At 53.2% G+C, this 24,045-nt stretch overlaps 1 protein-coding gene across 3 annotated transcripts in view; it reads right to left on the bottom strand.

The window, feature by feature from the left end:
- The window catches only part of LOC147097656 (SWI/SNF-related matrix-associated actin-dependent regulator of chromatin subfamily A member 4-like), a 137,531-nt gene that overhangs the window by 61,333 nt on the left and 52,153 nt on the right, over positions 1-24,045 (bottom strand). For all 3 annotated transcript variants that reach the window (XM_085971651.1, XM_085971650.1, XM_085971649.1), the window contains exons 13-19: positions 22,304-22,361; positions 21,780-21,839; positions 16,494-16,615; positions 15,302-15,452; positions 13,842-14,005; positions 5,706-5,772; positions 5,468-5,578 (exon numbers count right to left, since the gene is read on the bottom strand). In XM_085971651.1, coding sequence (XP_085827777.1) covers positions 5,468-5,578; positions 5,706-5,772; positions 13,842-14,005; positions 15,302-15,452; positions 16,494-16,615; positions 21,780-21,839; positions 22,304-22,361 — 733 coding nt within the window. The remainder of the gene's footprint in view (positions 1-5,467; positions 5,579-5,705; positions 5,773-13,841; positions 14,006-15,301; positions 15,453-16,493; positions 16,616-21,779; positions 21,840-22,303; positions 22,362-24,045) is intronic.

Raw genomic sequence — 24,045 nt, 5'->3', positions numbered from 1 at the left:
GGGTTAGACACTGGGGTACCAGGAGCAGTGGGTTAGACACTGGGGTACTAGGGCAGTGGGTTAGACACTGGGGTACTAGGGCAGTGGGTTAGACACTAGGGTACGAGGGCAGTGGGTTAGACACTGGGGTACCAGGGCAGTGGGTTAGACACTGGGGTACTAGGGCAGTGGGTTAGACACTGGGGTACTAGGGCAGTGGGTTAGACACTGGGGTACCAGGGCAGTGGGTTAGACACTGGGGTACCAGGGCAGTGGGTTAGACACTGGGGTACCAGGGCAGTGGGTTAGACACTGGGGTACCAGGGGCAGTGGGTTAGACACTGGGGTACAAGGGGCAGTGGGTTAGACACTGGGGTACTAGGGCAGGTGGGTTAGACACTGGGGTACTAGGGCAGTGGGTTAGACACTGGGGAACCGGGGCAGTGGGTTAGACACTGGGGTACTAGGGCAGTGGGTTAGACACTGGGGTACTAGGGGCAGTGGGTTAGACACTGGGGTACTAGGGCAGTGGGTTAGACACTGGGGTACCAGGGCAGTGGGTTAGACACTGGGGTACCAGGGCAGTGGGTTAGACACTGGGGTACTAGGGCAGTGGGTTAGACACTGGGGTACAAGGGCAGTGGGTTAGACACTGGGGTACCAGGGCAGTGGGTTAGACACTGGGGTACTAGGGCAGTGGGTTAGACACTGGGGTACTAGGGCAGTGGGTTAGACACTGGGGTACTAGGGCAGTGGGTTAGACACTGGGGTACCAGGGGCAGTGGGTTAGACACTGGGGTACCAGGGCAGTGGGTTAGACACTGGGGTACCAGGGGCAGTGGGTTAGACACTGGGGTACTAGGGCAGTGGGTTAGACACTGGGGTACCGGGGCAGTGGGTTAGACACTGGGGTACTAGGGCAGTGGGTTAGACACTGGGGTACTAGGGCAGTGGGTTAGACACTGGGGTACTAGGGCAGTGGGTTAGACACTGGGGTACCAGGGCAGTGGGTTCGACACTGGGGTACCAGGGGCAGTGGGTTAGACACTGGGGTACCAGGGCAGTGGGTTAGACACTGGGGTAACAGGGGCAGTGGGTTAGACACTGGGGTACCAGGGCAGTGGGTTAGACACTGGGGTACTAGGGCAGTGGGTTAGACACTGGGGTACGAGGGCAGTGGGTTAGACACTGGGGTACCAGGGCAGTGGGTTAGACACTGGGGTACCAGGGGCAGTGGGTTAGACACTGGGGTACCAGGGGCAGTGGGTTAGACACTGGGGTACTAGGGCAGTGGGTTAGACACTGGGGTACTAGGGCAGTGGGTTAGACACTGGGGTACCGGGGCAGTGGGTTAGACACTGGGGTACCAGGGCAGTGGGTTAGACACTGGGGTACGAGGGCAGTTGGTTAGACACTGGGGTACGAGGGCAGTGGGTTAGACACTGGGGTACCAGGGGCAGTGGGTTAGACACTGGGGTACCAGGGCAGTGGGTTAGACACTGGGGTACGAGGGCAGTGGGTTAGACACTGGGGTACCAGGGGCAGTGGGTTAGACACTGGGGTACGAGGGCAGTGGGTTAGACACTGGGGTACGAGGGCAGTGGGTTAGACACTGGGGTACCAGGGGCAGTGGGTTAGACACTGGGGTACCAGGGCAGTGGGTTAGACACTGGGGTACTAGGGCAGTGGGTTAGACACTGGGGTACTAGGGCAGTGGGTTAGACACTGGGGTACTAGGGCAGTGGGTTAGACACTGGGGTACTAGGGCAGTGGGTTAGACACTGGGGTACCAGGGGCAGTGGGTTAGACACTGGGGTACCAGGGCAGTGGGTTAGACACTGGGGTGCTAGGGTAGTGGGTTAGACACTGGGGTAGCGGGGCAGTGGGTTAGACACTGGGGTACTAGGGCAGTGGGTTAGACACTGGGGTACTAGGGCAGTGGGTTAGACACTGGGGTACTCGGGCAGTGGGTTAGACACTGGGGTACTAGGGCAGTGGGTTAGACACTGGGGTACCAGGGCAGTGGGTTAGACACTGGGGTACCAGGGCAGTGGGTTAGACACTGGGGTACGAGGGCAGTGGGTTAGACACTGGGGTACCAGGGCAGTGGGTTAGACACTGGGGTACCAGGGCAGTGGGTTAGACACTGGGGTACTAGGGCAGTGGGTTAGACACTGGGGTACTAGGGCAGTGGGTTAGACACTGGGGTACCAGGGCAGTGGGTTAGACACTGGGGTACCAGGGCAGTGGGTTAGACACTGGGGTACTAGGGCAGTGGGTTAGACACTGGGGTACCAGGGCAGTGGGTTAGACACTGGGGTACCAGGGCAGTGGGTTAGACACTGGGGTACCGGGGCAGTGGGTTAGACACTGGGGTACTAGGGCAGTGGGTTAGACACTGGGGTACCGGGGCAGTGGGTTAGACACTGGGGTACTAGGGCAGTGGGTTAGACACTGGGGTACTAGGGCAGTGGGTTAGACACTGGGGTACTAGGGCAGTGGTTAGACACTGGGGTACTAGGGCAGTGGGTTAGACACTGGGGTACGAGGGCAGTGGGTTAGACACTGGGGTACCAGGGCAGTGGGTTAGACACTGGGGTACTAGGGCAGTGGGTTAGACACTGGGGTACCAGGGCAGTGGGTTAGACACTGGGGTACCAGGGCAGTGGGTTAGACACTGGGGTACGAGGGCAGTGGGTTAGACACTGGGGTACTAGGGCAGTGGGTTAGACACTGGGGTACTAGGGCAGTGGGTTAGACACTGGGGTACCAGGGCAGTGGGTTAGACACTGGGGTACCAGGGCAGTGGGTTAGACACTGGGGTACTAGGGCAGTGGGTTAGACACTGGGGCACTAGGGCAGTGGGTTAGACACTGGGGTACCAGGGCAGTGGGTTAGACACTGGGGTACCAGGGCAGTGGGTTAGACACTGGGGTACTAGGGCAGTGGGTTGGACACTGGGGTACTAGGGCAGTGGGTTAGACACTGGGGTACGACGGCAGTGGGTTCGACACTGGGGTACCAGGGCAGTGGGTTAGACACTGGGGTACCAGGGGCAGTGGGTTAGACACTGGGGTACCAGGGGCAGTGGGTTAGACACTGGGGTACTAGGGCAGTGGGTTAGACACTGGGGTACTAGGGCAGTGGGTTAGACACTGGGGTACTAGGGCAGTGGGTTAGACACTGGGGTACCAAGGCAGTGGGTTAGACACTGGGGTACTAGAGCAGTGGGTTAGACACTGGGGTACTAGGGCAGTGGGTTAGACACTGGGGTACCAGGGCAGTGGGTTAGACACTGGGGTACCAGGGCAGTGGGTTAGACACTGGGGTACTAGGGCAGTGGGTTAGACACTGGGGTACTAGGGCAGTGGGTTAGACACTGGGGTACGACGGCAGTGGGTTCGACACTGGGGTACCAGGGCAGTGGGTTAGACACTGGGGTACTAGGGCAGTGGGTTAGACACTGGGGTACTAGGGCAGTGGGTTAGACACTGGGGTACTAGGGCAGTGGGTTAGACACTGGGGTACCAGGGGCAGTGGGTTAGACACTGGGGTACCAGGGCAGTGGGTTAGACACTGGGGTACCAGGGCAGTGGGTTAGACACTGGGGTACCAGGGCAGTGGGTTAGACACTGGGGTACCAGGGCAGTGGGTTAGACACTGGGGTACCGGGGCAATGGGCTAGACACTGGGGTACCAGGGCAGTGGGTTAGACACTGGGGTACCAGGGCAGTGGGTTAGACACTGGGGTACCAGGGCAGTGGGTTAGACACTGGGGTACCAGGGCAGTGGGTTAGACACTGGGGTACCGGGGCAATGGGCTAGACACTGGGAGGATACAGGAAGGGGCAGGCAGTAGGTTTGGTACTGAGGGACTGGGTTAGACACTGGGGTACCTTGCTGTCTAGGCTGACATAAGAACATAAGAAATAGGAGCAGGAGTCGGCCATTCGGCCCTTCGAGTCTGCTCTGCCATTCAATAAGATCATGGCTGATCTTCTACCTTAATTTCACTTTCCTGAACTTTCCCCATATCCCTTGATTCCCTTAATATCCAAACATCTATCGATCTCTGTCTTGAATATACTCAACGACTGAGCCTCCACAGCCCTCTGGGGTAGAGAATTCCAAAAATTCACCACCCTCTGAGTGAAGAAATTTCTCCTCATCTCAGTCCTAAATGGCCAACCCCTTATTCTGAGACTGTGACCCCTGGTTCTAGACTCCCCAGCCAGGGGAAACATCCTCCCTGCATCTACCCTGTCAAGCCCTGTAAGAATTTTGTATGTTTCAATGAGATCACCTCTCATTCTTCTAAACTCTGGAGAATATAGGCCTAGTCTACTCAATCTCTCCTCATAGGACAATCCCCCCATCCCAGGAACCAGTCTGGTGAACCTTCGTTGCACTCCCTCTATGGCAAGTATATCCTTCCTTAGGTAAGGAGATGAAAACTGTACACAATACTCCAGGTGTGGTCTCGCCAGGGCCCTATATAATTGCAGTAAGATGTCTTTACTCTTATACTCAAATCCTCTTGTAATAAAGGCCAACATACCATTTGTTTTCCTAATTGCTTGCTGTACCTGCATGTTAACTTTCAGTGATTCGTGTACAAGGACACCCAGGTCCCTCTGAACACCAACATTTCCCAATCTCTCACCATTTAAAAAATACTCTGCTTTTCTATTTTTCCTACCAAAGTGGATAACTTCACATTTCTTCACATTATATTCCATTTGCCATGTTCTTGCCCACTCACTTAGCCTGTCTATATCCCCTTGAAGCCTCTTTGCATCCTCCTCACAACTAGCTTTGTATCATCAGCAAACTTGAACATATTACATTTGGTCCTTTCATCCAAATCATTGATGTAGATTGTGAATAGCTGAGGCCCAAGCACTGATCCTTGCAGTACCCCACTAGTTACAGCCTGCCAACCCGAAAATGCCCCGTTTATTCCTACTCTCTGTTTTCTGTCCGTTAACCAATCCTCAATCCATGCTAGTATATTACCCCCAATCTCATGAGCCCTAATTTTGTTTAATAACCTTTTGTGTGGCACCTTATCGAATGCCTTCTGAAAATCCAAATACACCACATCCACTGGTTCCCCCTCATCTATTCTGCTAGTAACAACCTCAAAAAACTCTTAACAGATTTGTCAAACACGATTTCTCTTTCATAAATCCGTGTTGACTCTGCCCAATCCTATTATTATTGTCTAAGTGCCTTGTTACCACGTTCTTAATAATAGATTCTAGCATTTTCCCTACTACTGATGTCAGGCTAACTGGTCTGTAGTTCCCCGTTTTCTCTCTCCCTCCTTTCTTAGTGGGGTTACATTTGCACGGTGGGTGACCAGGTGAGGTCCCACCTGGAGGTGAGGTGGGTGGGAGACACCCACAAGATGGTATCTCAGCACTAGTCAGGGGAGTGGGGGAGGGGAAAGAAGTGAAACCTGCAAGAAAATGAAGAAAACCTTCACCTTGGCAAGGACATGCTTGTCTTTGATTATGTATTCGTAGGTGGTGAGCAGGACGTTGAACTTCCCACTTCTAAGCAGAGGAACAAAGGCCCTTCGAGCTGCCGGGGAACCCTGCGAGGAGGAGGAAGAGCGGAAAAAGACCGTCATCATTGCATCTGTACAGCCAATAATAATCACTCGCTTGTCTCAGAACATCCAGTGAACAGAACCAGAGCATCAAACCTGAAGATGGTATTACCTTGTACGAGATCCGCGATACAGATGGCGCCCACTTATCAAACTCGTAGGCCCAGTTTGAGAGAGTTCTGTAAATACAATTTGGGGTCATTACTGCAGGTGAGCACCAATCTACAGAACTTACTGGCTCATTATTGTACAGAGTGATGGCTGCGATTACAGGGCTGGGAACTCAGCTCAGGAATCATGTTGGGCTGTGAAGTCATCACAACAAAACCTGAAAGGTTCGTATTAGATCCAGCCGCGCCCAGAGATTAAATTACAGCCTTGAAATCACTCCTATCTATCACTTCTCATTCCTAAACTATGTTTTTCTCCACATACACTACATTAAAATAAACATTTCCTTTCCTTGCACCTTCTCCCTGGGTCCTGCTTGTCTAAGAGGCTGAGTGAAAGCTTGTTCCCTCTCCTGCTGCCGAGCTCCAGAGCCCGTCCCCTCTCCTCCAGCACAGCCCGTTCCCCCTTCTCCATCAGAGCCCGTTCCCCATCCCCAGCACAGCCCGTTCCCTCTCCTCCAGCAGAGCCCGTCCCCTCTCCTCCAGCACAGCCTGTTCCCCCTTCTCCATCAGAGCCCGTTCCCCATCTCCAGCACAGTCCGTTCCCTCTCCTCCAGCACAGCCCGGTCTCTCTCCTCCAGCAGAGCCCGTCCCCTCTCCTCCAGCAGAGCCCGTCCCCTCTCCTCCAGCAGAGCCCGTCCCCTCTCCTCCAGCAGAGCCCGTTCCCCCTCCTCCAGCAGAGCCCATCCCCTCTCCTCCAGCAGAGCCCGTCCCCTCTCCTCCAGCAGAGCCCGTCCCCTCTCCTCCAGCAGAGCCCGTCCCCTCTCCTCCAGCAGAGCCCGTTCCCCCTCCTCCAGCAGAGCCCATCCCCTCTCCTCCAGCACAGCCCGTTCCCTCTCCTCCATCACAGCCCGTTCCCTCTCCTCCAGCACAGCCCGTTCCCTCTCCTCCATCACAGCCCGTTCCCTCTCCTCCAGCACAGCCCGTTCCCCCTACTCCATCAGAGCCTGTTCCCCATCTCCAGCACAGTCCGTTCCCTCTCCTCCAGCACAGCCCGGTCTCTCTCCTCCAGCAGAGCCCGTCCCCTCTCCTCCAGCAGAGCCCGTCCCCTCTCCTCCAGCAGAGCCCATCCCCTCTCCTCCAGCAGAGCCCATCCCTCCTCCAGCAGAGCCCGTTCCCTCTCCTCCATCACAGCCCGTTCCCCCTCCTCCAGCACAGCCCGTTCCCCCTACTCCATCAGAGCCTGTTCCCCATCTCCAGCACAGCCCGTTCCCTCTCCTCCATCACAGCCCGTCCCCTCTCCTCCAGCAGAGCCCGTCCCCTCTCCTCCATCACAGCCCGTCCCCTCTCCTCCAGCAGAGCCCGTTCCCTCTCCTCCAGCACAGCCCGTTCCCTCTCCTCCAGCACAGCCCGTTCCCTCTCCTCCAGCACAGCCCGTTCCCCCTACTCCATCAGAGCCTGTTCCCCATCTCCAGCACAGCCCGTTCCCTCTCCTCCATCACAGCCCGTTCCCTCTCCTCCAGCACAGCCCGTTCCCTCTCCTCCATCACAGCCCGTTCCCTCTCCTCCAGCACAGCCCGTTCCCCCTACTCCATCAGAGCCTGTTCCCCATCTCCAGCACAGCCCGTTCCCTCTCCTCCAGCACAGCCCGTTCCCTCTCCTCCATCACAGCCCGTTCCCTCTCCTCCAGCACAGCCCGTTCCCTCTCCTCCATCACAGCCCGTTCCCTCTCCTCCAGCACAGCCCGTTCCCCCTACTCCATCAGAGCCTGTTCCCCATCTCCAGCACAGTCCGTTCCCTCTCCTCCAGCACAGCCCGGTCTCTCTCCTCCAGCAGAGCCCGTCCCCTCTCCTCCAGCAGAGCCCGTCCCCTCTCCTCCAGCAGAGCCCGTTCCCCCTCCTCCAGCAGAGCCCATCCCCTCTCCTCCAGCAGAGCCCGTCCCCTCTCCTCCAGCAGAGCCCGTCCCCTCTCCTCCAGCAGAGCCCGTCCCCTCTCCTCCAGCAGAGCCCGTTCCCCCTCCTCCAGCAGAGCCCGTCCCCTCTCCTCCAGCAGAGCCCGTCCCCTCTCCTCCAGCAGAGCCCGTCCCCTCTCCTCCAGCAGAGCCCATCCCCTCTCCTCCAGCAGAGCCCATCCCTCCTCCAGCAGAGCCCGTTCCCTCTGCTCCAGCACAGCCCGTTCCCTCTCCTCCAGCACAGCCCGTTCCCTCTCCTCCAACACAGCCCGTTCCCCCTACTCCATCAGAGCCTGTTCCCCATCTCCAGCACAGCCCGTTCCCTCTCCTCCATCACAGCCCGTTCCCTCTCCTCCAGCACAGCCCGTTCCCTCTCCTCCATCACAGCCCGTTCCCTCTCCTCCAGCACAGCCCGTTCCCTCTCCTCCAACACAGCCCGTTCCCCCTACTCCATCAGAGCCTGTTCCCCATCTCCAGCACAGCCCATCCCCTCTCCTCCAGCAGAGCCCGTTCCCTCTCCTCCAGCAGAGCCCGTTCCCTCTCCTCCAGCAGAGCCCGTCCCCTCTCCTCCAGCAGAGCCCGTCCCCTCTCCTCCAGCAGAGCCCGTCCCCTCTCCTCCAGCAGAGCCCGTCACCTCTCCTCCAGCAGAGCCAATCCCTAACTACACATGGGTATGATCTTGTGGCCATTACAGAAACATGGCTGCAGGGTGACCATGACTGGGAATTAAACATACCAGGTTATTTAACAATCAGGAAGGACAGGCAGGAAGGGAGGGGAGGTGGGGTGGCTATGTTAATAAAGGAAGGAATCACTATAATAGAGAAATGATATTGGGTCAAAGGAGCAGGATAGTGAAACAGTTTGGGTAGAGATAAGGAATAATAAGGGGAAAAAAACACTAGTGGGCGTAGTCTATAGGCCTCCGAACAGTTGCAACTCTGTTGGACGGAGTATTAATCAGGAAATAGTTGAGGCTTGTAATAAGGGAACAGCTATAATTATGGGGGATTTTAACTATCATATTAACTGGACAAATCAAATTGGGCAGAGCAGCCTTGAGGATGAGTTCATTGAGTGTATTAGGGATGGGTTTCTTGAGCAGTATGTAATTGAGCCGACCAGGGGGCAAGCAACCTTAGATTTGGTCCTGTGTAATGAGACAGGATTAATTAAAAATGTCCTAGTAAAGGATCCCCTTGGAATGAGTGACCATAACATGGTTGAATTCTATATTCAAGTAGAGGGTGAGAAGGTTGGATCTCAAACAAGCGTGCTGAGCTTGAATAAAGGAGACTATGAAGGTATGAGAGCAGAATTGATTAGAGTGGACTGGGAAAATAGATTAAAGGGTAAGACGGTACATGATCAGTGGTGTACATTTAAGGAGTTATTTTACAACTTCCAAAAAAAATATATTCCACTGAGGAAAAAAGGGTGTAAAAGAAAAGATAGCCATCCGTGGCTAAGTAAAGTAATTAAGGATAGTATCCGACTAAAAACAAGGGCATATAAGGTAGCCAAATCTAGTGGGAGGATAGAAGATTGGGAAGTCTTTAAAAGACAGCAAAAAATAACTGAAAGATTGATTAAGAAAGGGAAGATAGATTATGAAAGTAAATTAGCAAAAAATATAAAAACGGATAGCAAAAGTTTCTATAGTTATATAAAAAGAAAAAGGGTGGCTAAAGTAAATGTTGGTCCCTTAGAGGATGAGACTGGGAAATTAATGGTGGGAAACATGGAGATGGCAAAAAGGCTGAACAAATATTTTGTATCAGTCTTTACAGTAGAGGACACTAAGAATATCCCAACACTGGACAAACAAGGGGCTCTAGGGGGAGAGGAGCTAAATACGATTAAAATCACTAAGGAAGTGGTACTTGGTAAAATAATGGGACTTAAGCCGGATAAATCCCCTGGACCTGATGGCTTACATCCTAGGGTCTTGAGGGAAGTGGCGGTAGGGATTGTGGATGCATTGGTAATAATTTTCCAAAACTCCCTGGACTCAGCAAAGGTCCCGGCAGATTGGAAAACTGCTAATGTAACACCCTTATTTAAAAAGGGTAGTAGACAGAAGGCTGGAAACTATAGACCTGTTAGCCTAACATCTGTGGTTGGTAAAATGTTAGAGTCCATTATTAAGGAGACAGTAACGGGACATTTGGATAAACATAATTTAATAGGACAAACTCAGCATGGTTTCATGAAGGGGAAGTCATGTTTGACAAATTTGCTTGAGTTCTTTGAGGAAGTAACATACAGGGTGGATAAAGGAGAACCAGTGGACGTAGTGTATTTAGACTTCCTAAAGGCATTTGACAAGGTGCCACACAAAAGATTATTGCTCAAGATAAAAAATCACGGGATTGGGGGTAATATTCTGGCGTGGGTGGAGAATTGGCTCTCTAACAGAAAGCAGAGAGTTGGGATAAATGATTCATTCTCAGACTGGCAATCAGTAACTAGTGGTGTTCCACAGGGGTCAGTGCTGGGTCCCCAACTCTTTACAATCTATATTAACGATTTGGAGGAGGGGACCGAGTGTAACATATCAAAGTTTGCAGATGATACAAAGATGGGAGGGAAAGTAGTGAGTGAGGAGGAAATAAAAAACCTGCAAAGCGACATAGACAGGCTAAGTAAGTGGGCAGAGATTTGGCAGATGGAATACAATACTGGAAAGTGTGAGGTTATGCACTTTGGCAGGAAAAATCATAGAGCAAGTTATTATCTTAATGGCAAGAAACTGGAAAGTACTGTAGTACAAAGGGATCTGGGGGTCCTGGTGCACGAAACTCAGAAAGTTAGTATGCAGGTGCAGCAAGTGATCAAGAAGGCCAATGGAATGTTGGCTTTTATTGCTAGGGGGATGGAATATAAAAACAGGGAGGTATTGCTGCAGTTGTACAAGGTATTGGTGAGACCGCACCTGGAATACTGCATACAGTTTTGGTGTCCATACTTAAGAAAAGACATATTTGCTCTCGAGTCAGTACAAAGAAGGTTCACTCGGTTAATCCCGGGGATGAGGGGGTGGTCATATGAGGAGAGGTTGAGTAGATTGGGACTCTACTCATTGGAGTTCAGAAGAATGAGAGGCGATCTTATTGAAACATATAAGATTGTGAAGGGGCTTGATCGGGTGGATGCGGTGAGGATGTTCCCAATGATGGGTGAAACTAGAACTAGGGGGCATAATCTTAAAATAAGGGGCTGCTCTTTCAAAACTGAGATGAGGAGAAACTTCTTCACTCAGAGGCTGGTAGGTTTGTGGAATTTACTGCCCCAGAAAGCTGTGGAAGCTACATCATTAAATAAATTTAAAACAGAAATAGTTTCCTAGAAGTAAAGGGAATTAAGGGTTACGGGGAGCGGGCAGGAAATTGGACATGAGTCTAGGTTCGGAATGGTCATGGCTCTGTGGGTAGTGGAGCGGGCCCAGGGGCCGTGTAGCCTGGTTCTGCTCCTACTTCTTGTGTTCTAATTCTGTGTTAGATTTCAGGAGATGGTTTTATTCCTGTTCCTGGCTGGGGTGGAGATCGCCTTTACAGAAGGTAAGTACTGTAGAAAATATAGGGACAGAGTGATCTCCTGGAAGAGTTTCGATCGCCTAGATGGGTCGGAGAGGATATTTCCCAGATTTTTTCTCCCAAATTGGCCATTGGGTTTTTTATCTGGTTTTTCTCCTCTCCCGGGAGATCACATGGGTTCGGGTGGGATGGAGAGTGATAGAAGATTTGAAGTTAGGATCAGATCAGCCATGATCTTATTGAATGGTGGAGCAGGCTCGAGGGTCCGATTGGCCTACTCCTGCTCCTATTTATGTTCTTATGTTCTCTCCTCCAGCAGAGCCCATCCCCTCCTCCAGCAGAGCCCATCCCCTCCTCCAGCAGAGCCCGACCCCTCTCCTCCAGCAGAGCCCGTTCCTTCCCCTACAGCAGAGCCCGTTCCCTCTCCTCCAGCAGAGCCCGTCCCCTCTCCTCTAGCAGAGCCCGTCCCCTCTCCTCCAGCACAGCCCATCCCCTCTCCTCCAGCACAGCCCATTCCCTCTCCTCCAGCACAGCCCGTCCCCTCTCCTCCAGCACAGCCCATCCCCTCTCCTCCAGCACAGCCCATTCCCTCTCCTCCAGCAGAGCCCGTCCCCTCTCCTCCAGCAGAGCCCGTTCCCTCTCCTCCAGCAGAGCCCGTCCCCTCTCCTCTAGCAGAGCCCGTCCCCTCTCCTCTGAGCCCGTCCCCTCTCCTCCAGCACAGCCCATCCCCTCTCCTCCAGCAGAGCCCGTTCCCTCTCCTCCAGCAGAGCCCATCCCCTCTCCTCCAGCAGAGCCCATCCCCACTCCTCCAGCAGAGCCCATCCCCTCTCCTCCAGCAGAGCCCGTACCCTCTCCTCCAGCACAGCCCGTTCCCTCTCCTCCAGCAGAGCCTGTTCCTTCTCCTCCAGCACAGCCCATCCCCTCTCCTCCAGCAGAGCCCATCCCCTCTCCTCCAGCAGAGCCCATCCCCTCTCCTCCAGCAGAGCCCGTTCCCTCTCCTCCAGCAGAGCCCACCCCCCCTCCTCCAGCAGAGCCCGTTCCCTCTCCTCCAGCAGAGCCCGTTCCCACTCCTCCAGCATAGCCCATCCCCTCTCCTCCAGCAGAGCCCGTTCCCTCTCCTCCAGCAGAGCCCACCCCCCTCCTCCAGCAGAGCCCGTTCCCTCTCCTCCAGCAGAGCCCATCCCCTCTCCTCCAGCAGAGCCCGTCGCCTCTCCTCCAGCAGAGCCCGTCCCCTCTCCTCCAGCAGAGCCCGTTCCCTCTCCTCCAGCAGAGCCCGTCCCCTCTCCTCCAGCAGAGCCCATCCCCTCTCCTCCAGCAGCAGAGCCCATCCCCTCTCCTCCAGCAGAGCCCGTCCCCTCTCCTCCAGCAGAGCCCATCCACTCTCCTGCAGCAGAGCCCATCCCCTCTCCTCCAGCAGAGCCCGTTCCTTCTCCTCCAGCACAGCCCGCTCCCCCTTCTCCAGCAGAGTCTGTTCCTTCTCCTCCAGCAGAGCCCGTTACCGCTCCTCCAGCAGAGCCCATCCCGTCTCCTCCAGCAGAGCCCATCCAGCAGAGCCCGTTCCCTCTCCTCCAGCAGAGTCCATCCCCTCTCCTCCAGCAGAGCCCATCCCCTCTCCTCCAGCAGAGCCCGTTCCCCCTCCTCCACTCTCCTGCCTCTGGGTGGCGCTGTGCCCTTGCACTCAGGTCTGCCCGTGGGTACAATCGTCTCTGCCCTGGTTGGTGACGGTAATTTATAAAAGGAACCGGGTATTAACAGCGTGTGAGCTTTATAAAGAGACTCTATACAGAGCACGTATAGGGTGCAGTAAAACACTTGATTCATGCATTAAACAATTTGTAACTTGGCCAGTCAGTAACTGCTTCCTGAAATTAACCAGATCAAAAGGGTGACAGCAATCAATCAAAATGTAGTGAGGTTCATATATACAGCGTTGGAAACATCTCAAAGAGATTCACAGACACCGAGTTACTTAGAAGTAACTGTTGTGTAGCAAACGCAGCAGCCTTTATGCAAACAGCAAGATCCCACTAACAGCAAATGGACAGTTTATGGTGGTGATGGTTGAGGGAGGAATGTTGTTCGGGATACCAGGAGAACTCTCCCTGCTCTTCTTCAAAGGAATCTTTTACATCCTCCTGCACCAGTGAAGCCTTGGTTTAACATCTGTGCTAAGAATGTCCCAGGAAAAGGATTTCAGTTAAAAAGGTTCCAATGAGTCAACCGATTAACTAGTACTGTCCCCAACCCTGTGTTGAATACTCTCTACACTATGCTGACTACGGGGGCAATTTTAACCTATCCCGCTCATCAGGGAACTGATGGGATCGTCTGTTTCACGCCCCGCCCGATTTTACTGTTTTGAGGTGAATATTGGGGCGGGGTGTAAATCAGGCGATCCATCCGATCCTGTGGACCTCAGGCCAGAGAGCTAGGTCAAAATTAACCCCCTCCTGTAGGATCTGGGAGAACTGTGGAATCCTTTTCCTCTGACGTTCTTAGCATAGATGTTAAACTGAGGCTCCATCAGCTCCACTGGTGCAGGAGGATGTGAAAAATTACTTTGAAGAGGAACGGGAAGCTCGCCCAGCGTCCCGGCCATCATTCCTCCCGCAACCTCTGGGAGGTAGAGACGCGAGTGGCTTCCTCCTTACGAGAGAGGTACTATGATGAGGAAGGGTCCATTGATACGTTTGTGCTCCATGAGGTACGTGATGAGGGCGATGGTCTGAATGGTCTTTCCCAGACCCATTTCATCGGCGAGGATCCCATTCAGGTTGTTATTGTACAGCGAGACCAGCCATTCCAGGCCTTTAACCTGCATAGAATTACGTAGAATTACACAGAATGTACAGCACAGAAACAGGCCATTCGTCCCAAGTGGCCTTTGCCAGTGTTTATGCTCCACATGAGCCTCCTCCCATCCTACTTCATCTCACCCTATCAGCATATCCTTCTATTCCTTTCTCCCTCATGTGTTTATCTAGCTTCCCCTTGAATGCATCTATACTATTCACCTCAACTACTCCCTGTGGTAGCGAGTTCCACACTCTCACCACTCTCTGGTTAAAGAAGTTTCTCTTGAATTCCTTATTGGATTTATTAGTGACTATCCTATATTTATGGCCCCTAGTTCTGGTCCATCCCACAAGTGGAAACATCTTCTCTACGTCCACCCTACCAAACCTTTTAATAATCTTAAAGACCTCCGTCAGGTCACCCCTCAGCCTAGAGAAGAGAGCCCCAGCCTGTCAATCTTTCCTGATGGTTACAACCTCTCAGTTCTGGTATCATCCTTGCAGAGTACAAGGACAAAGACTTACTGAAAGAACTGAGGCGAGATGAGGAGAAACTTTTTAATAACGCAACGAGTTATTATGATCTGGAATGCGCTGCCTGAAAGGGCGGTGGAAGCAGATTCAATAGTAGCTTCCCAAAAGGGAATTGGATAAATACAAAATTTGCAGGGCTATGAGGAACCGGCAAGGGAGTGAGACGAACTGCATAGCTCAAAGAGCCGGAACAGGCACGATGGGCCGAATGGCCTCCTTCTGTGCTGTAATTTTCTATGACCTTGCTGTTTTAATTTTTTCAGAAGGTGTTTACTGCTCTGTCCGCTTCCCTTTCTGTGGCCACCTTGGACAGACAGGTCAGATTGGTGACCTTGCTCAATAAAAGCCTCTGGTCAGGCCGTACTCTGAAGCGGGTATTTACCAATGTTTCGGCTAAGCTGCGAAGTGATCTGCAAAGTCTGGCGCAGGCCGCTCACCGGCTTTTACACTGTAGGTACCGTGCAGGCGCAAAAATTTGAAAAGGCCGCGCAGGAGGCAGTGCGGCTTACGGGGGGGAACATTGGCAGATACCCCTTGACCCGCTGTCTCTCTGGTTTTCCTTTGCGGAAGCACCTGGTGTTTGCTCAGCACTGCTCTGCAGCGGCATACCTGGGGATCGGGAACTCGCTACGCGTCCCGCCATGGCGCAGCACGTGGGGGAAACCCGCGACCCAGAGCAAAGGCCGGGGGGGGGGTGTGTTTCGATGGTCTAACGCGACTGTGCCGTCATTGAAGGAAAACCAAACGTGTCCGGTGGAACACGGACCCACGCTGTCCTTTACCTGATACTGTTTGAGTAAGCCGTTTATGAGCAGCGTGGACTGAATATCCACCCTCTCAGTCACCGCGTGAGCCACTGCGTAATAGGACTGCAGACCGCGTATACTGGAGAGCGGTGCACTGTACTCATCATCCACGTCCTGTTTAGCGTTCCTACAAGATGCAATTAGTCCCAGTCACGGCATTGCAACAAATAAAGGAAATCTCTCCACTCACATGTTGCCGCACATTAGATCTCCCCCCATTCTGCTCCAGACCAGTCCCTCTCATTCTGCTCCAGACCAGTTCCCTCCCATTCCGCTCCAGACCAGTTCATCCCATTCTGCTCCAGACTAGTTCCTCTCATTCTGCTCCAGACTAGTTCCTCCCATTCTGTCCCAGACCAGTTCCCTCCCATTCTGCTCCAGACTAGTTCCTCCCATTCTGCTCCAGACCAGTTCCCTCCCATTCTGCTCCAGACCAGTTCCTCCCATTCTGCTCCAGACCAGTTCCTCTCATTCTCCTCCAGACCAGTCCCTCTCATACTGCTCCAGACCAGTCCCTCTTATTCTGTCCCAGACCAGTTCCTCCCATTCTCCTCCAGACCAGTCCCTCCCATTCTAGTCCAGACCAGTTCCCTCCCATTCTGCTCCAGACCAGTTCCTCCCATTCTAGTCCAGACCAGTTCCCTCCCATTCTGCTCCAGACCAGTCCCTCCCATTCTAGTCCAGACCAGTTCCCTCCCATTCTGCTCCAGACCAGTTCCTCCCATTCTGCTCCAGACCAGTTCCCTCCCATTCTGCTCCAGACCAGTCCCTCCCATTCTGCTCCAGACCAGTCCCTCCCATTCTGCTCCAGACCAGTCCCTCCCATTCTGCTCCAGACCAGTTCCTCCCATTCTGCTCCAGACCAGTCCCTCCCATTCTGCTCCAGACCAGTCCCTCCCATTCTGCTCCAGACCAGTTCCTCCCATTCTGCTCCAGACCAGTCCCTCCCATTCTGCTCCAGACCAGTCCCTCCCATTCTGTCCCAGACCAGTTCCTCCCATTCTCCTCCAGACCAGTCCCTCCCATTCTGTTCCAGACCAGTTCCTCCCATTCTCCTCCAGACTAGTTCCTCCCATTCTAGTCCAGACCAGTCCCTCTCATTCTGCTCCAGACCAGTTCCTCCCATTCTGCTCTAGTTCTCTCCCACTCCCCATATTGCTGCACTTACTCGATGATCTGTCTTGCGTCCAGCTCAGTCACTTCTTCACTGTCTGGATCCTGGATTTTCTTCTTCTCTTCGGGTGCAGGAGGCAGTGCTGCCGGGGCTACCTGCTCCTCCTCTTCCTCCTCCTGAACATAAAGCAGAGCGATCAATGGATCAGGGCGTTTACCTCACCCAGGCACCTGCCTGACCCAGGCAGTGACCCTCATGTAACGCGCAAGGTCAGCCTCCCGCTCGAGTACATTATTTTGTTTATTCATTCTCGGAATGTGGGCATCGCTGGCAAGGCCGGCATGTATTGCCCATCCCTAGTTGTCCTTGAGAAGGTGTTGGTGGGCCTTCTTCTTGAACTGCTGCAGTCCATGTGGTGAAGGTCCTCCCACAGTGCTGTTAGGGAGGGAGGTTGCAGGATTTTTGCCTAGTGACGATGAAGGAACGGGCGATATATGTCCAAGTCGGGATGATGCGTGACTCAGAGGGGAAAATTCACAGCATCAAAACCAGTGTTAGGCTCACACTCTGCTTCTCCCGGTGGCTCGTGCAGGCAGCAATTGCACAGCAAGATCCCACGGTCAACCTCTGGCCTGTGCTGGGTGAGCTCCCAGCTGGAGCTGCGGTTAGGGTGCTACAAATTACTGTAGGCTAGGGAAGGGGAAATCATTTTCTTTAAATCAGCTGGGGACCCTGGTCCAGCGACTCTTGCTGGGTGTGGATGGTGGACTGATCCAGGACTGCCGTCACAGTTGAACAGCCCTCTGGCACTCACTGCCTAGGGTCACAGGTGAAGAACAGCTAGTTGGTCAAGGTACCAGAGTACTCATCCCATCATGGACCTGTGCCCTTCAGGGGGAAGACAGCACTGTGAAACAGTCTCACTTTAAGCTTATATTCCATCAGCTTGACTATTGTGGGAACGATTAGAATCATAGAACTATGCAGCACAGAAGGAGGCCATTCAGCCCATCATGCCTGTAACGGCTCTCTGAAAATCTCTCCAATGAGTCCCACTCCCTTGCTCTTTCCTTGTAGCCCGACCAACTTTCTCCCCTTCAATTTATCCAATTCCCTTTGGAAAGTTGCTATTGAATCTGCTTCCACGGCCCTTTCAGGCCGCGCATTCCCGATCGATAAACAAATAACAGGATTAGTGAAATCCTGTCTTTTCCGGTCTCTGGGGAGTGGAGTTGGTAAGAGGTACAGCAAGTCGAGAGCGTCTGACGATTGGTTAGTGGGCTGTGAGGGAAAGCAGCTCGGAGTTCACCCCACAGCAGGCATGAATCTGCAGCACAGCTGATCTCCGGCGAGCGATGGGAGCCGCCAGCAGAGGCACTGCCTGCAAGCGGCATCAAGCACACGCCGACCCAACCCCCTGGGGTGCTTTTAACCGTAGGACAAGAGACACAGGCACAGCACGAGCTGCCAGGCTGTGCCAGTGAGTCGTTTTAAGCAACGTTCCCCCAATTTCTTTTGGGGGGGTGCGGCCCCTTCACAGTTTCGCGCATGCGTGAAATTTAACATTGGAACAGCCACGCAGCTTAGAGGGAACGCTGGTTTTAGGGTAGTGTTAAGACGCACAGCTGACGGCTGCTGTGTAAATCTGTGCACTGCTCAGTCAATGCTCAACTCCGACAGCGAGGCTCCCGACTTCACGCTGTTCATACAATTAGATCGATATCAACAAATCTCAGGCGGGTAAAGTCCATCACTCCATTTGCCTGCCCAACCAATTATCTCGTTGAAATATCTCCGTATCATTTATAAAAAGGAATAATTTGAAGCGAGGTGTTGGGGGGGGGAAGGGGAGTGAAATCAGAAGGGGCACCTTCAACTAGTCAACTGGGTGTGAGCAGCACTGGCCTACGGAGAAGAAGGAGGGAGCGCGCAGATCTGTAAGAGGAGGAAATGTAGGGGAGGGGAGGGGAGGGGAAGGGAAGGAGGGAGCGTGCAGATCTGTAAGAGGAGAAAATGTAGGGGAGGGGAGGGGAGGGGAAGGGAAGGAGGGAGCGTGCAGATCTGTAAGAGGAGAAAATGTAGGGGAGGGGAGGGGAGGGGAAGGGAAGGAGGGAGCGCGCAGATCTGTAAGAGGAGAAAATGTAGGGGAGGGGAGGGGAGGGGAAGGGAAGGAGGGAGCGTGCAGATCTGTAAGAGGAGAAAATGTAGGGGAGGGGAGGGGAGGGGAAGGGAAGGAGGGAGCGCGCAGATCTTTAAGAGGAGGAAATGTAGGGGAGGGGAGGGGAGGGGAAGGGAAGGAGGGAGCGTGCAGATCTGTAAGAGGAGAAAATGTAGGGGAGGGGAGGGGAGGGGAAGGGAAGGAGGGAGCGTGCAGATCTGTAAGAGGAGGAAATGTAGGGGAGGGGAGGGGAGGGGAAGGGAAGGAGGGAGCGCGCAGATCTGTAAGAGGAGGAAATGTAGGGGAGGGGAGGGGAGGGGAAGGGAAGGAGGGAGCGTGCAGATCTGTAAGAGGAGAAAATGTAGGGGAGGGGAGGGGAGGGGAAGGGAAGGAGGGAGCGTGCAGATCTGTAAGAGGAGAAAATGTAGGGGAGGGGAGGGGAGGGGAAGGGAAGGAGGGAGCGCGCAGATCTGTAAGAGGAGAAAATGTAGGGGAGGGGAGGGGAGGGGAAGGGAAGGAGGGAGCGTGCAGATCTGTAAGAGGAGGAAATGTAGGGGAGGGGAGGGGAGGGGAAGGGAAGGAGGGAGCGCGCAGATCTGTAAGAGGAGGAAATGTAGGGGAGGGGAGGGGAGGGGAAGGGAAGGAGGGAGCGTGCAGATCTGTAAGAGGAGAAAATGTAGGGGAGGGGAGGGGAGGGGAAGGGAAGGAGGGAGCGTGCAGATCTGTAAGAGGAGAAAATGTAGGGGAGGGGAGGGGAGGGGAAGGGAAGGAGGGAGCGTGCAGATCTGTAAGAGGAGAAAATGTAGGGGAGGGGAGGGGAAGGGAAGGAGGGAGCGCGCAGATCTGTAAGAGGAGAAAATGTAGGGGAGGGGAGGGGAGGGGAGGGGAAGGGAAGGAGGGAGCGTGCAGATCTGTAAGAGGAGAAAATGTAGGGGAGGGGAGGGGAGGGGAAGGGAAGGAGGGAGCGTGCAGATCTGTAAGAGGAGGAAATGTAGGGGAGGGGAGGGGAGGGGAAGGGAAGGAGGGAGCGCGCAGATCTGTAAGAGGAGGAAATGGAGGGGAGGGGAGGGGAGGGGAGGGGAAGGGAAGGAGGGAGCGTGCAGATCTGTAAGAGGAGGAAATGTAGGGGAGGGGAGGGGAGGGGAAGGGAAGGAGGGAGCGTGCAGATCTGTAAGAGGAGGAAATGTAGGGGAGGGGAGGGGAAGGAGGGAGCGTGCAGATGTGTAAGAGGAGGAAATGTAGGGGAGGGGAGGGGTTGGGGGCAGAACAGAAGAGCTTCTCATGTAGAGCACTTCACTCTCTAAAGTACCAAAGGATTCACCAGTTTTTAAAAAATTATTCATGGGATGTGGGCGTCGCTGGCAAGGCCAGCATTTATTGCCCATTGCTACTTGCCCATGCGAAGGTGGTGGTGAGCCACCTTCTTGAACCGCTGCAGTTTTTTTGTGCAGACAACTGAGAGGCTTGCTGGGCCATTTCAGAGGGCAGTTAAGAGTCAACCACATTGCTGTGGGGTCTGGAGTCACACGTAGGCCAGACCGGGTAAGGACGGCAGATTTCCTTCCCTAAAGGACATCAGTGAACCAGATGGGTTTTACGACAATCCGGTAGTTTCATGGTCACCTTTACTGATGCGAGCTCTTTTTTTTTGTATTTCAGATTTATTTAATTAACTGAATTTTAATTCCCCAGCTGCCGTGGTGGGATTTGAACTCACGTCTCTGGATCAATAGTCCAGGCCTCTGGATTACTAGTCCAGTAACATAACCACTATGCTACAGTACCCGTACCAGGTGCCGTTTTTAAACAAACAGTTGTGCTCATCAAGCTGAGGGAGGCGGGTGCTGGGCAATTGAAGTCTTCCTATTCCAAGCACGGCTAGGTGTAGGTGTGAGCTGTAACCGCCCCCCCTCCCCCCACTGCACCAGGGTATTTATATCGGCAGCCTAGCTTTGCGCTGTAGCCCTCCACCCTCAAGACCACAGGACCTGTGCAGCCCAGCAGGCAACACACTCTCATCCAGCAGTCTGGGCTAGGCTAGCACTCAGGTCCCAGAGGTAAAAGGTCAGCATCTATGCTATTGTGCCACATTGTCTCCCCTCCACCCCACCCCGCCAAGTTCAGCGTAAGCCTGGAGGGTCACTGCCCGCACTCCCAGTAATAATAGCGTGAGTATATTCTAAGACTCTTGATTAGTTCCTGCTAAAAGACACATGGATTGACTCAAGATACATGCTTTAACATGTTGCGTTGCCTTCCGATCTCCCCTCTCCTCTTTCCCTAGGTGTGGCCAAGTGGCTAGGCAACCTGTTTACGTGTCTCCTCGGGCAATGCTGCCGAGTACTACTAGGAGGTGCGCAAGTGCGGCCAGGGGATGACTCCTTCTCCCTCCTTGTGGGGACATGGTTGGTGTTTCTCAGCACCCCAGTAGCACAGCTGAGATCAGCACATACTGTGGTCTTGGGGGGGGGGGGTTTCAATCCCGCACCCCACCACTCCACGCTCTAACGCACTGTCACTGTGCCAATAACTTAGAATGTTTACGAGTTAAGAAATCAAAAGGTAAATTGTTAATGAGAAACAAAAACAAGTTTCTATTGGAAGTAAGGTTGTCCAATCTGAGCCGTTAATGGTTCGACTGAACTCACTAGTTGGATCAGGAGACAAATCCAGTTAAAGCACTCGGCCTTTCCAACTCTGCTGGTAGCTCTATGGATACACAGCCTGGTGTAGTATTCTGCCATATAGTCCAAGAGGTCTGAGGTTCAATCGCAGGTCTGAGTTAGAGCAGCGAAATTAGCCTCAGGTTTAGAGGGGGAGGGGGAAAGAATCAGCCAGTGCTCCTGCTCCTGTTGGAGAGCGAGGTTGCACTCTGGGTGAGGACAGGTTAGCTTATAATCAGCGCATGCTATTAGATATGTGAAGCGCATTACATCCTGACTGTCTCTCTCCCCCGCCCCAAAGAATAGCCACCTTGGTAAGGTACTGGAGGATGCTTGGCTAGCGTGCAAACTGTACCCCAGCAAGAGTCTGCACCTCAGGAGAGGAGGGGAGCAAAATGGAGGGAGTACCAAAGCGCTTGGTTGGGGTCACGATCTCCTATTCCAGGGCCGAATTAGCCAGTTTGTTCACAAGCAACGTGAAGACTCACGGAACCCTTACGCTCGTTCTAATGTGCTTACCAGCAGTCCCGAACGAGACCTGTCCTCCGACATGATTAGCAGCCTCCAGTCTGTTGTATCCTGACGTGATTTTAAAGACAGTTCATGAAAATAAAAATAAAAAGCACTGCATTCCAAAAAATCAACAGTTTGCAGTCGCCCCTGCTCCAGCCAGCGACTTTCCCAAACAGCGCTCCCCGTTTTGTCTGCTGTAGCATTTTAAAGGCATGTAAAACGACCGTGGCGACTTTAAAATGCGGCCGAGACTAAAAGGATAAAGCGCTGTATCAATACGAAGGCGTGAGGCCCAGCGGGATTGTAATCATTGCTTTTAGCACTACGCAGCTTAACATCATCATCAGTAGTTCTTAAAATAAGCAAAGGCAACGTCAAAGGACTGGAAGGACAATCTGGGCTGGGCGATTGGAGTGGCTGGGAACCACTCCCGTTATAACGCTCCCTGTGGTCTAGACGCACGGCTCCACCAGACGCACGTTATAACGAGGGGTCCTGTGCTCGTTAGCGTCCCTTTTTTTTGCTCTCACCTCTTCCTCTTCTTCGGAGCCGCTGTCTTCGCTGTCGGAGCGCGGGGCCACCTCGTACCTGCTCGGAAGAAACGACGGAGATGTCAGGTGGAGAACTGGGAGGGGGGGGGCACTTTCCACTGGGCGCGCACGTCAAGGCAGCAGGTGTCCCATGTGTGTTGGGGTTGGGGGGGAGTAAGAGACACCTCGCTTGGGTTCCGCCTAGTCCTGCTCTGATTCCACATTCACTGGGCAGTGAGGCGGGGGGAATCCCGGCCGACTCTTTCTTCTCCATGGTCCAGGGACACCGAGGATAACATAGAAACATAGAAGATAGGAGCAGGAGTAGGCCATTCGGCCCCTCGCGCCTGCTCCGCCATTCAATGCGATCATGGCTGATCATCCAAATTCAGTACCCTGTCCCTGCTTTCTCCCCATATCCCTTGACCCCTTTAGCCTTAAGAAATATATCCAACTCCTTATTGAATATATTTAATGAATTGGCCTCTACTGCCTTCTGTGGTAGAGAATTCCACAGGTTCACCACTCTCTGGGTGAAGAAATTCCTCCTCATCTCAGTCCTAAATGGCTTACCCCTTATCCTTAGACTGTGACCCCTGGTTCTGGACTCCCCCGCCATCGGGAACATCCTTCCTGCATCTAGTCTGTCTAGTCCTGTTAGAATTTTATAAGTTTCAATGAGATCCCCTCTCATTCTTCTAAACTCCAGCGAGTACAAGCTCAATCGACCCAATCTCTCCTCATACGTCATTCCTGCCATCTCAGGTATCAGCCTGGTGAATCTTCGCTGCACTCCTTCCATGGCAAGAACATCCTTCCTCAGATAAGGCGACCAAAACTGCACACAATACTCAAGATGTGGTCTCACCAAGACCCTGTACAACTGCAGCAAGACATCCTTGTTCCTGTACTCAAACCCTCGCGCTACGAAGGCCAACATACCATTTGCTCCTTAACCGCCTGCTGCACCTGCATGCTTACTTTCAGCGACTGGTGCACAAGGACGCCCAGGTCTCGTTGCACTTCCCCTTCTCCCAATCTATTGCCATTCAGATAATAATCTACCTTCTTGTTTTTGGCACCAAAGTGGATAACCTCACATTTATCCACGTTATATTGCATCTGCCATGCTTCTGCCCAATTACCCAACCTGTCCAAATCATACTGGAGTTTCTCGGCATCCTCCTCACAGCACACACGCCCACCCAGCTTTGTGTCGTCTGCAAACTTGGGGATATTACATCTAGTTCCCTCGTCCAGATCATTAATATATATTGTGAACAGCTGGGGTCCAAGGACCGATCCCTGCGGTACCCCACTAGTCACTGCCTGCCACTCGGAAAAAGAGCAGTTTATTCCAACTCTTTGCTTTCTGTCTGCCAACCAGTTCTCTATCCAAGTCAATACCTTGCCCCCAATCCCATGTGTCTTAACTTTACACGCTAATCTCTTATGTGGGACCTTACCGAAAGCCTTTTGAAAGTCCAAATACACCACATCCACTGGTTCTCCCTTATCTATTTTACTAGTTACATCCTCAAAAAATTCCAGTCGATTAGTCAAGCACGATTTACCTTTTGTAAATCCATGTTGACTTTGTCCGATCTGGTTACTGTTTTCCAAGTGCTCTGTTATTACATCTTTTATAATGGACTCTAGCATTTTCCCCACTACCGATGTCAGGCTTACCGGTCTGTAATTCCCCGTTTTCTCTCTACCACCTTTTTTGAACAGTGGGGTAA

This window comes from Somniosus microcephalus, chromosome 31 (assembly GCF_052327205.1).
Source record: "Somniosus microcephalus isolate GS21.2 chromosome 31, FLI_Smic_1.0, whole genome shotgun sequence".
Classification (NCBI taxonomy): domain Eukaryota; kingdom Metazoa; phylum Chordata; class Chondrichthyes; order Squaliformes; family Somniosidae; genus Somniosus; species Somniosus microcephalus.
This window is presented reverse-complemented; position numbering and strand designations above follow the sequence as displayed.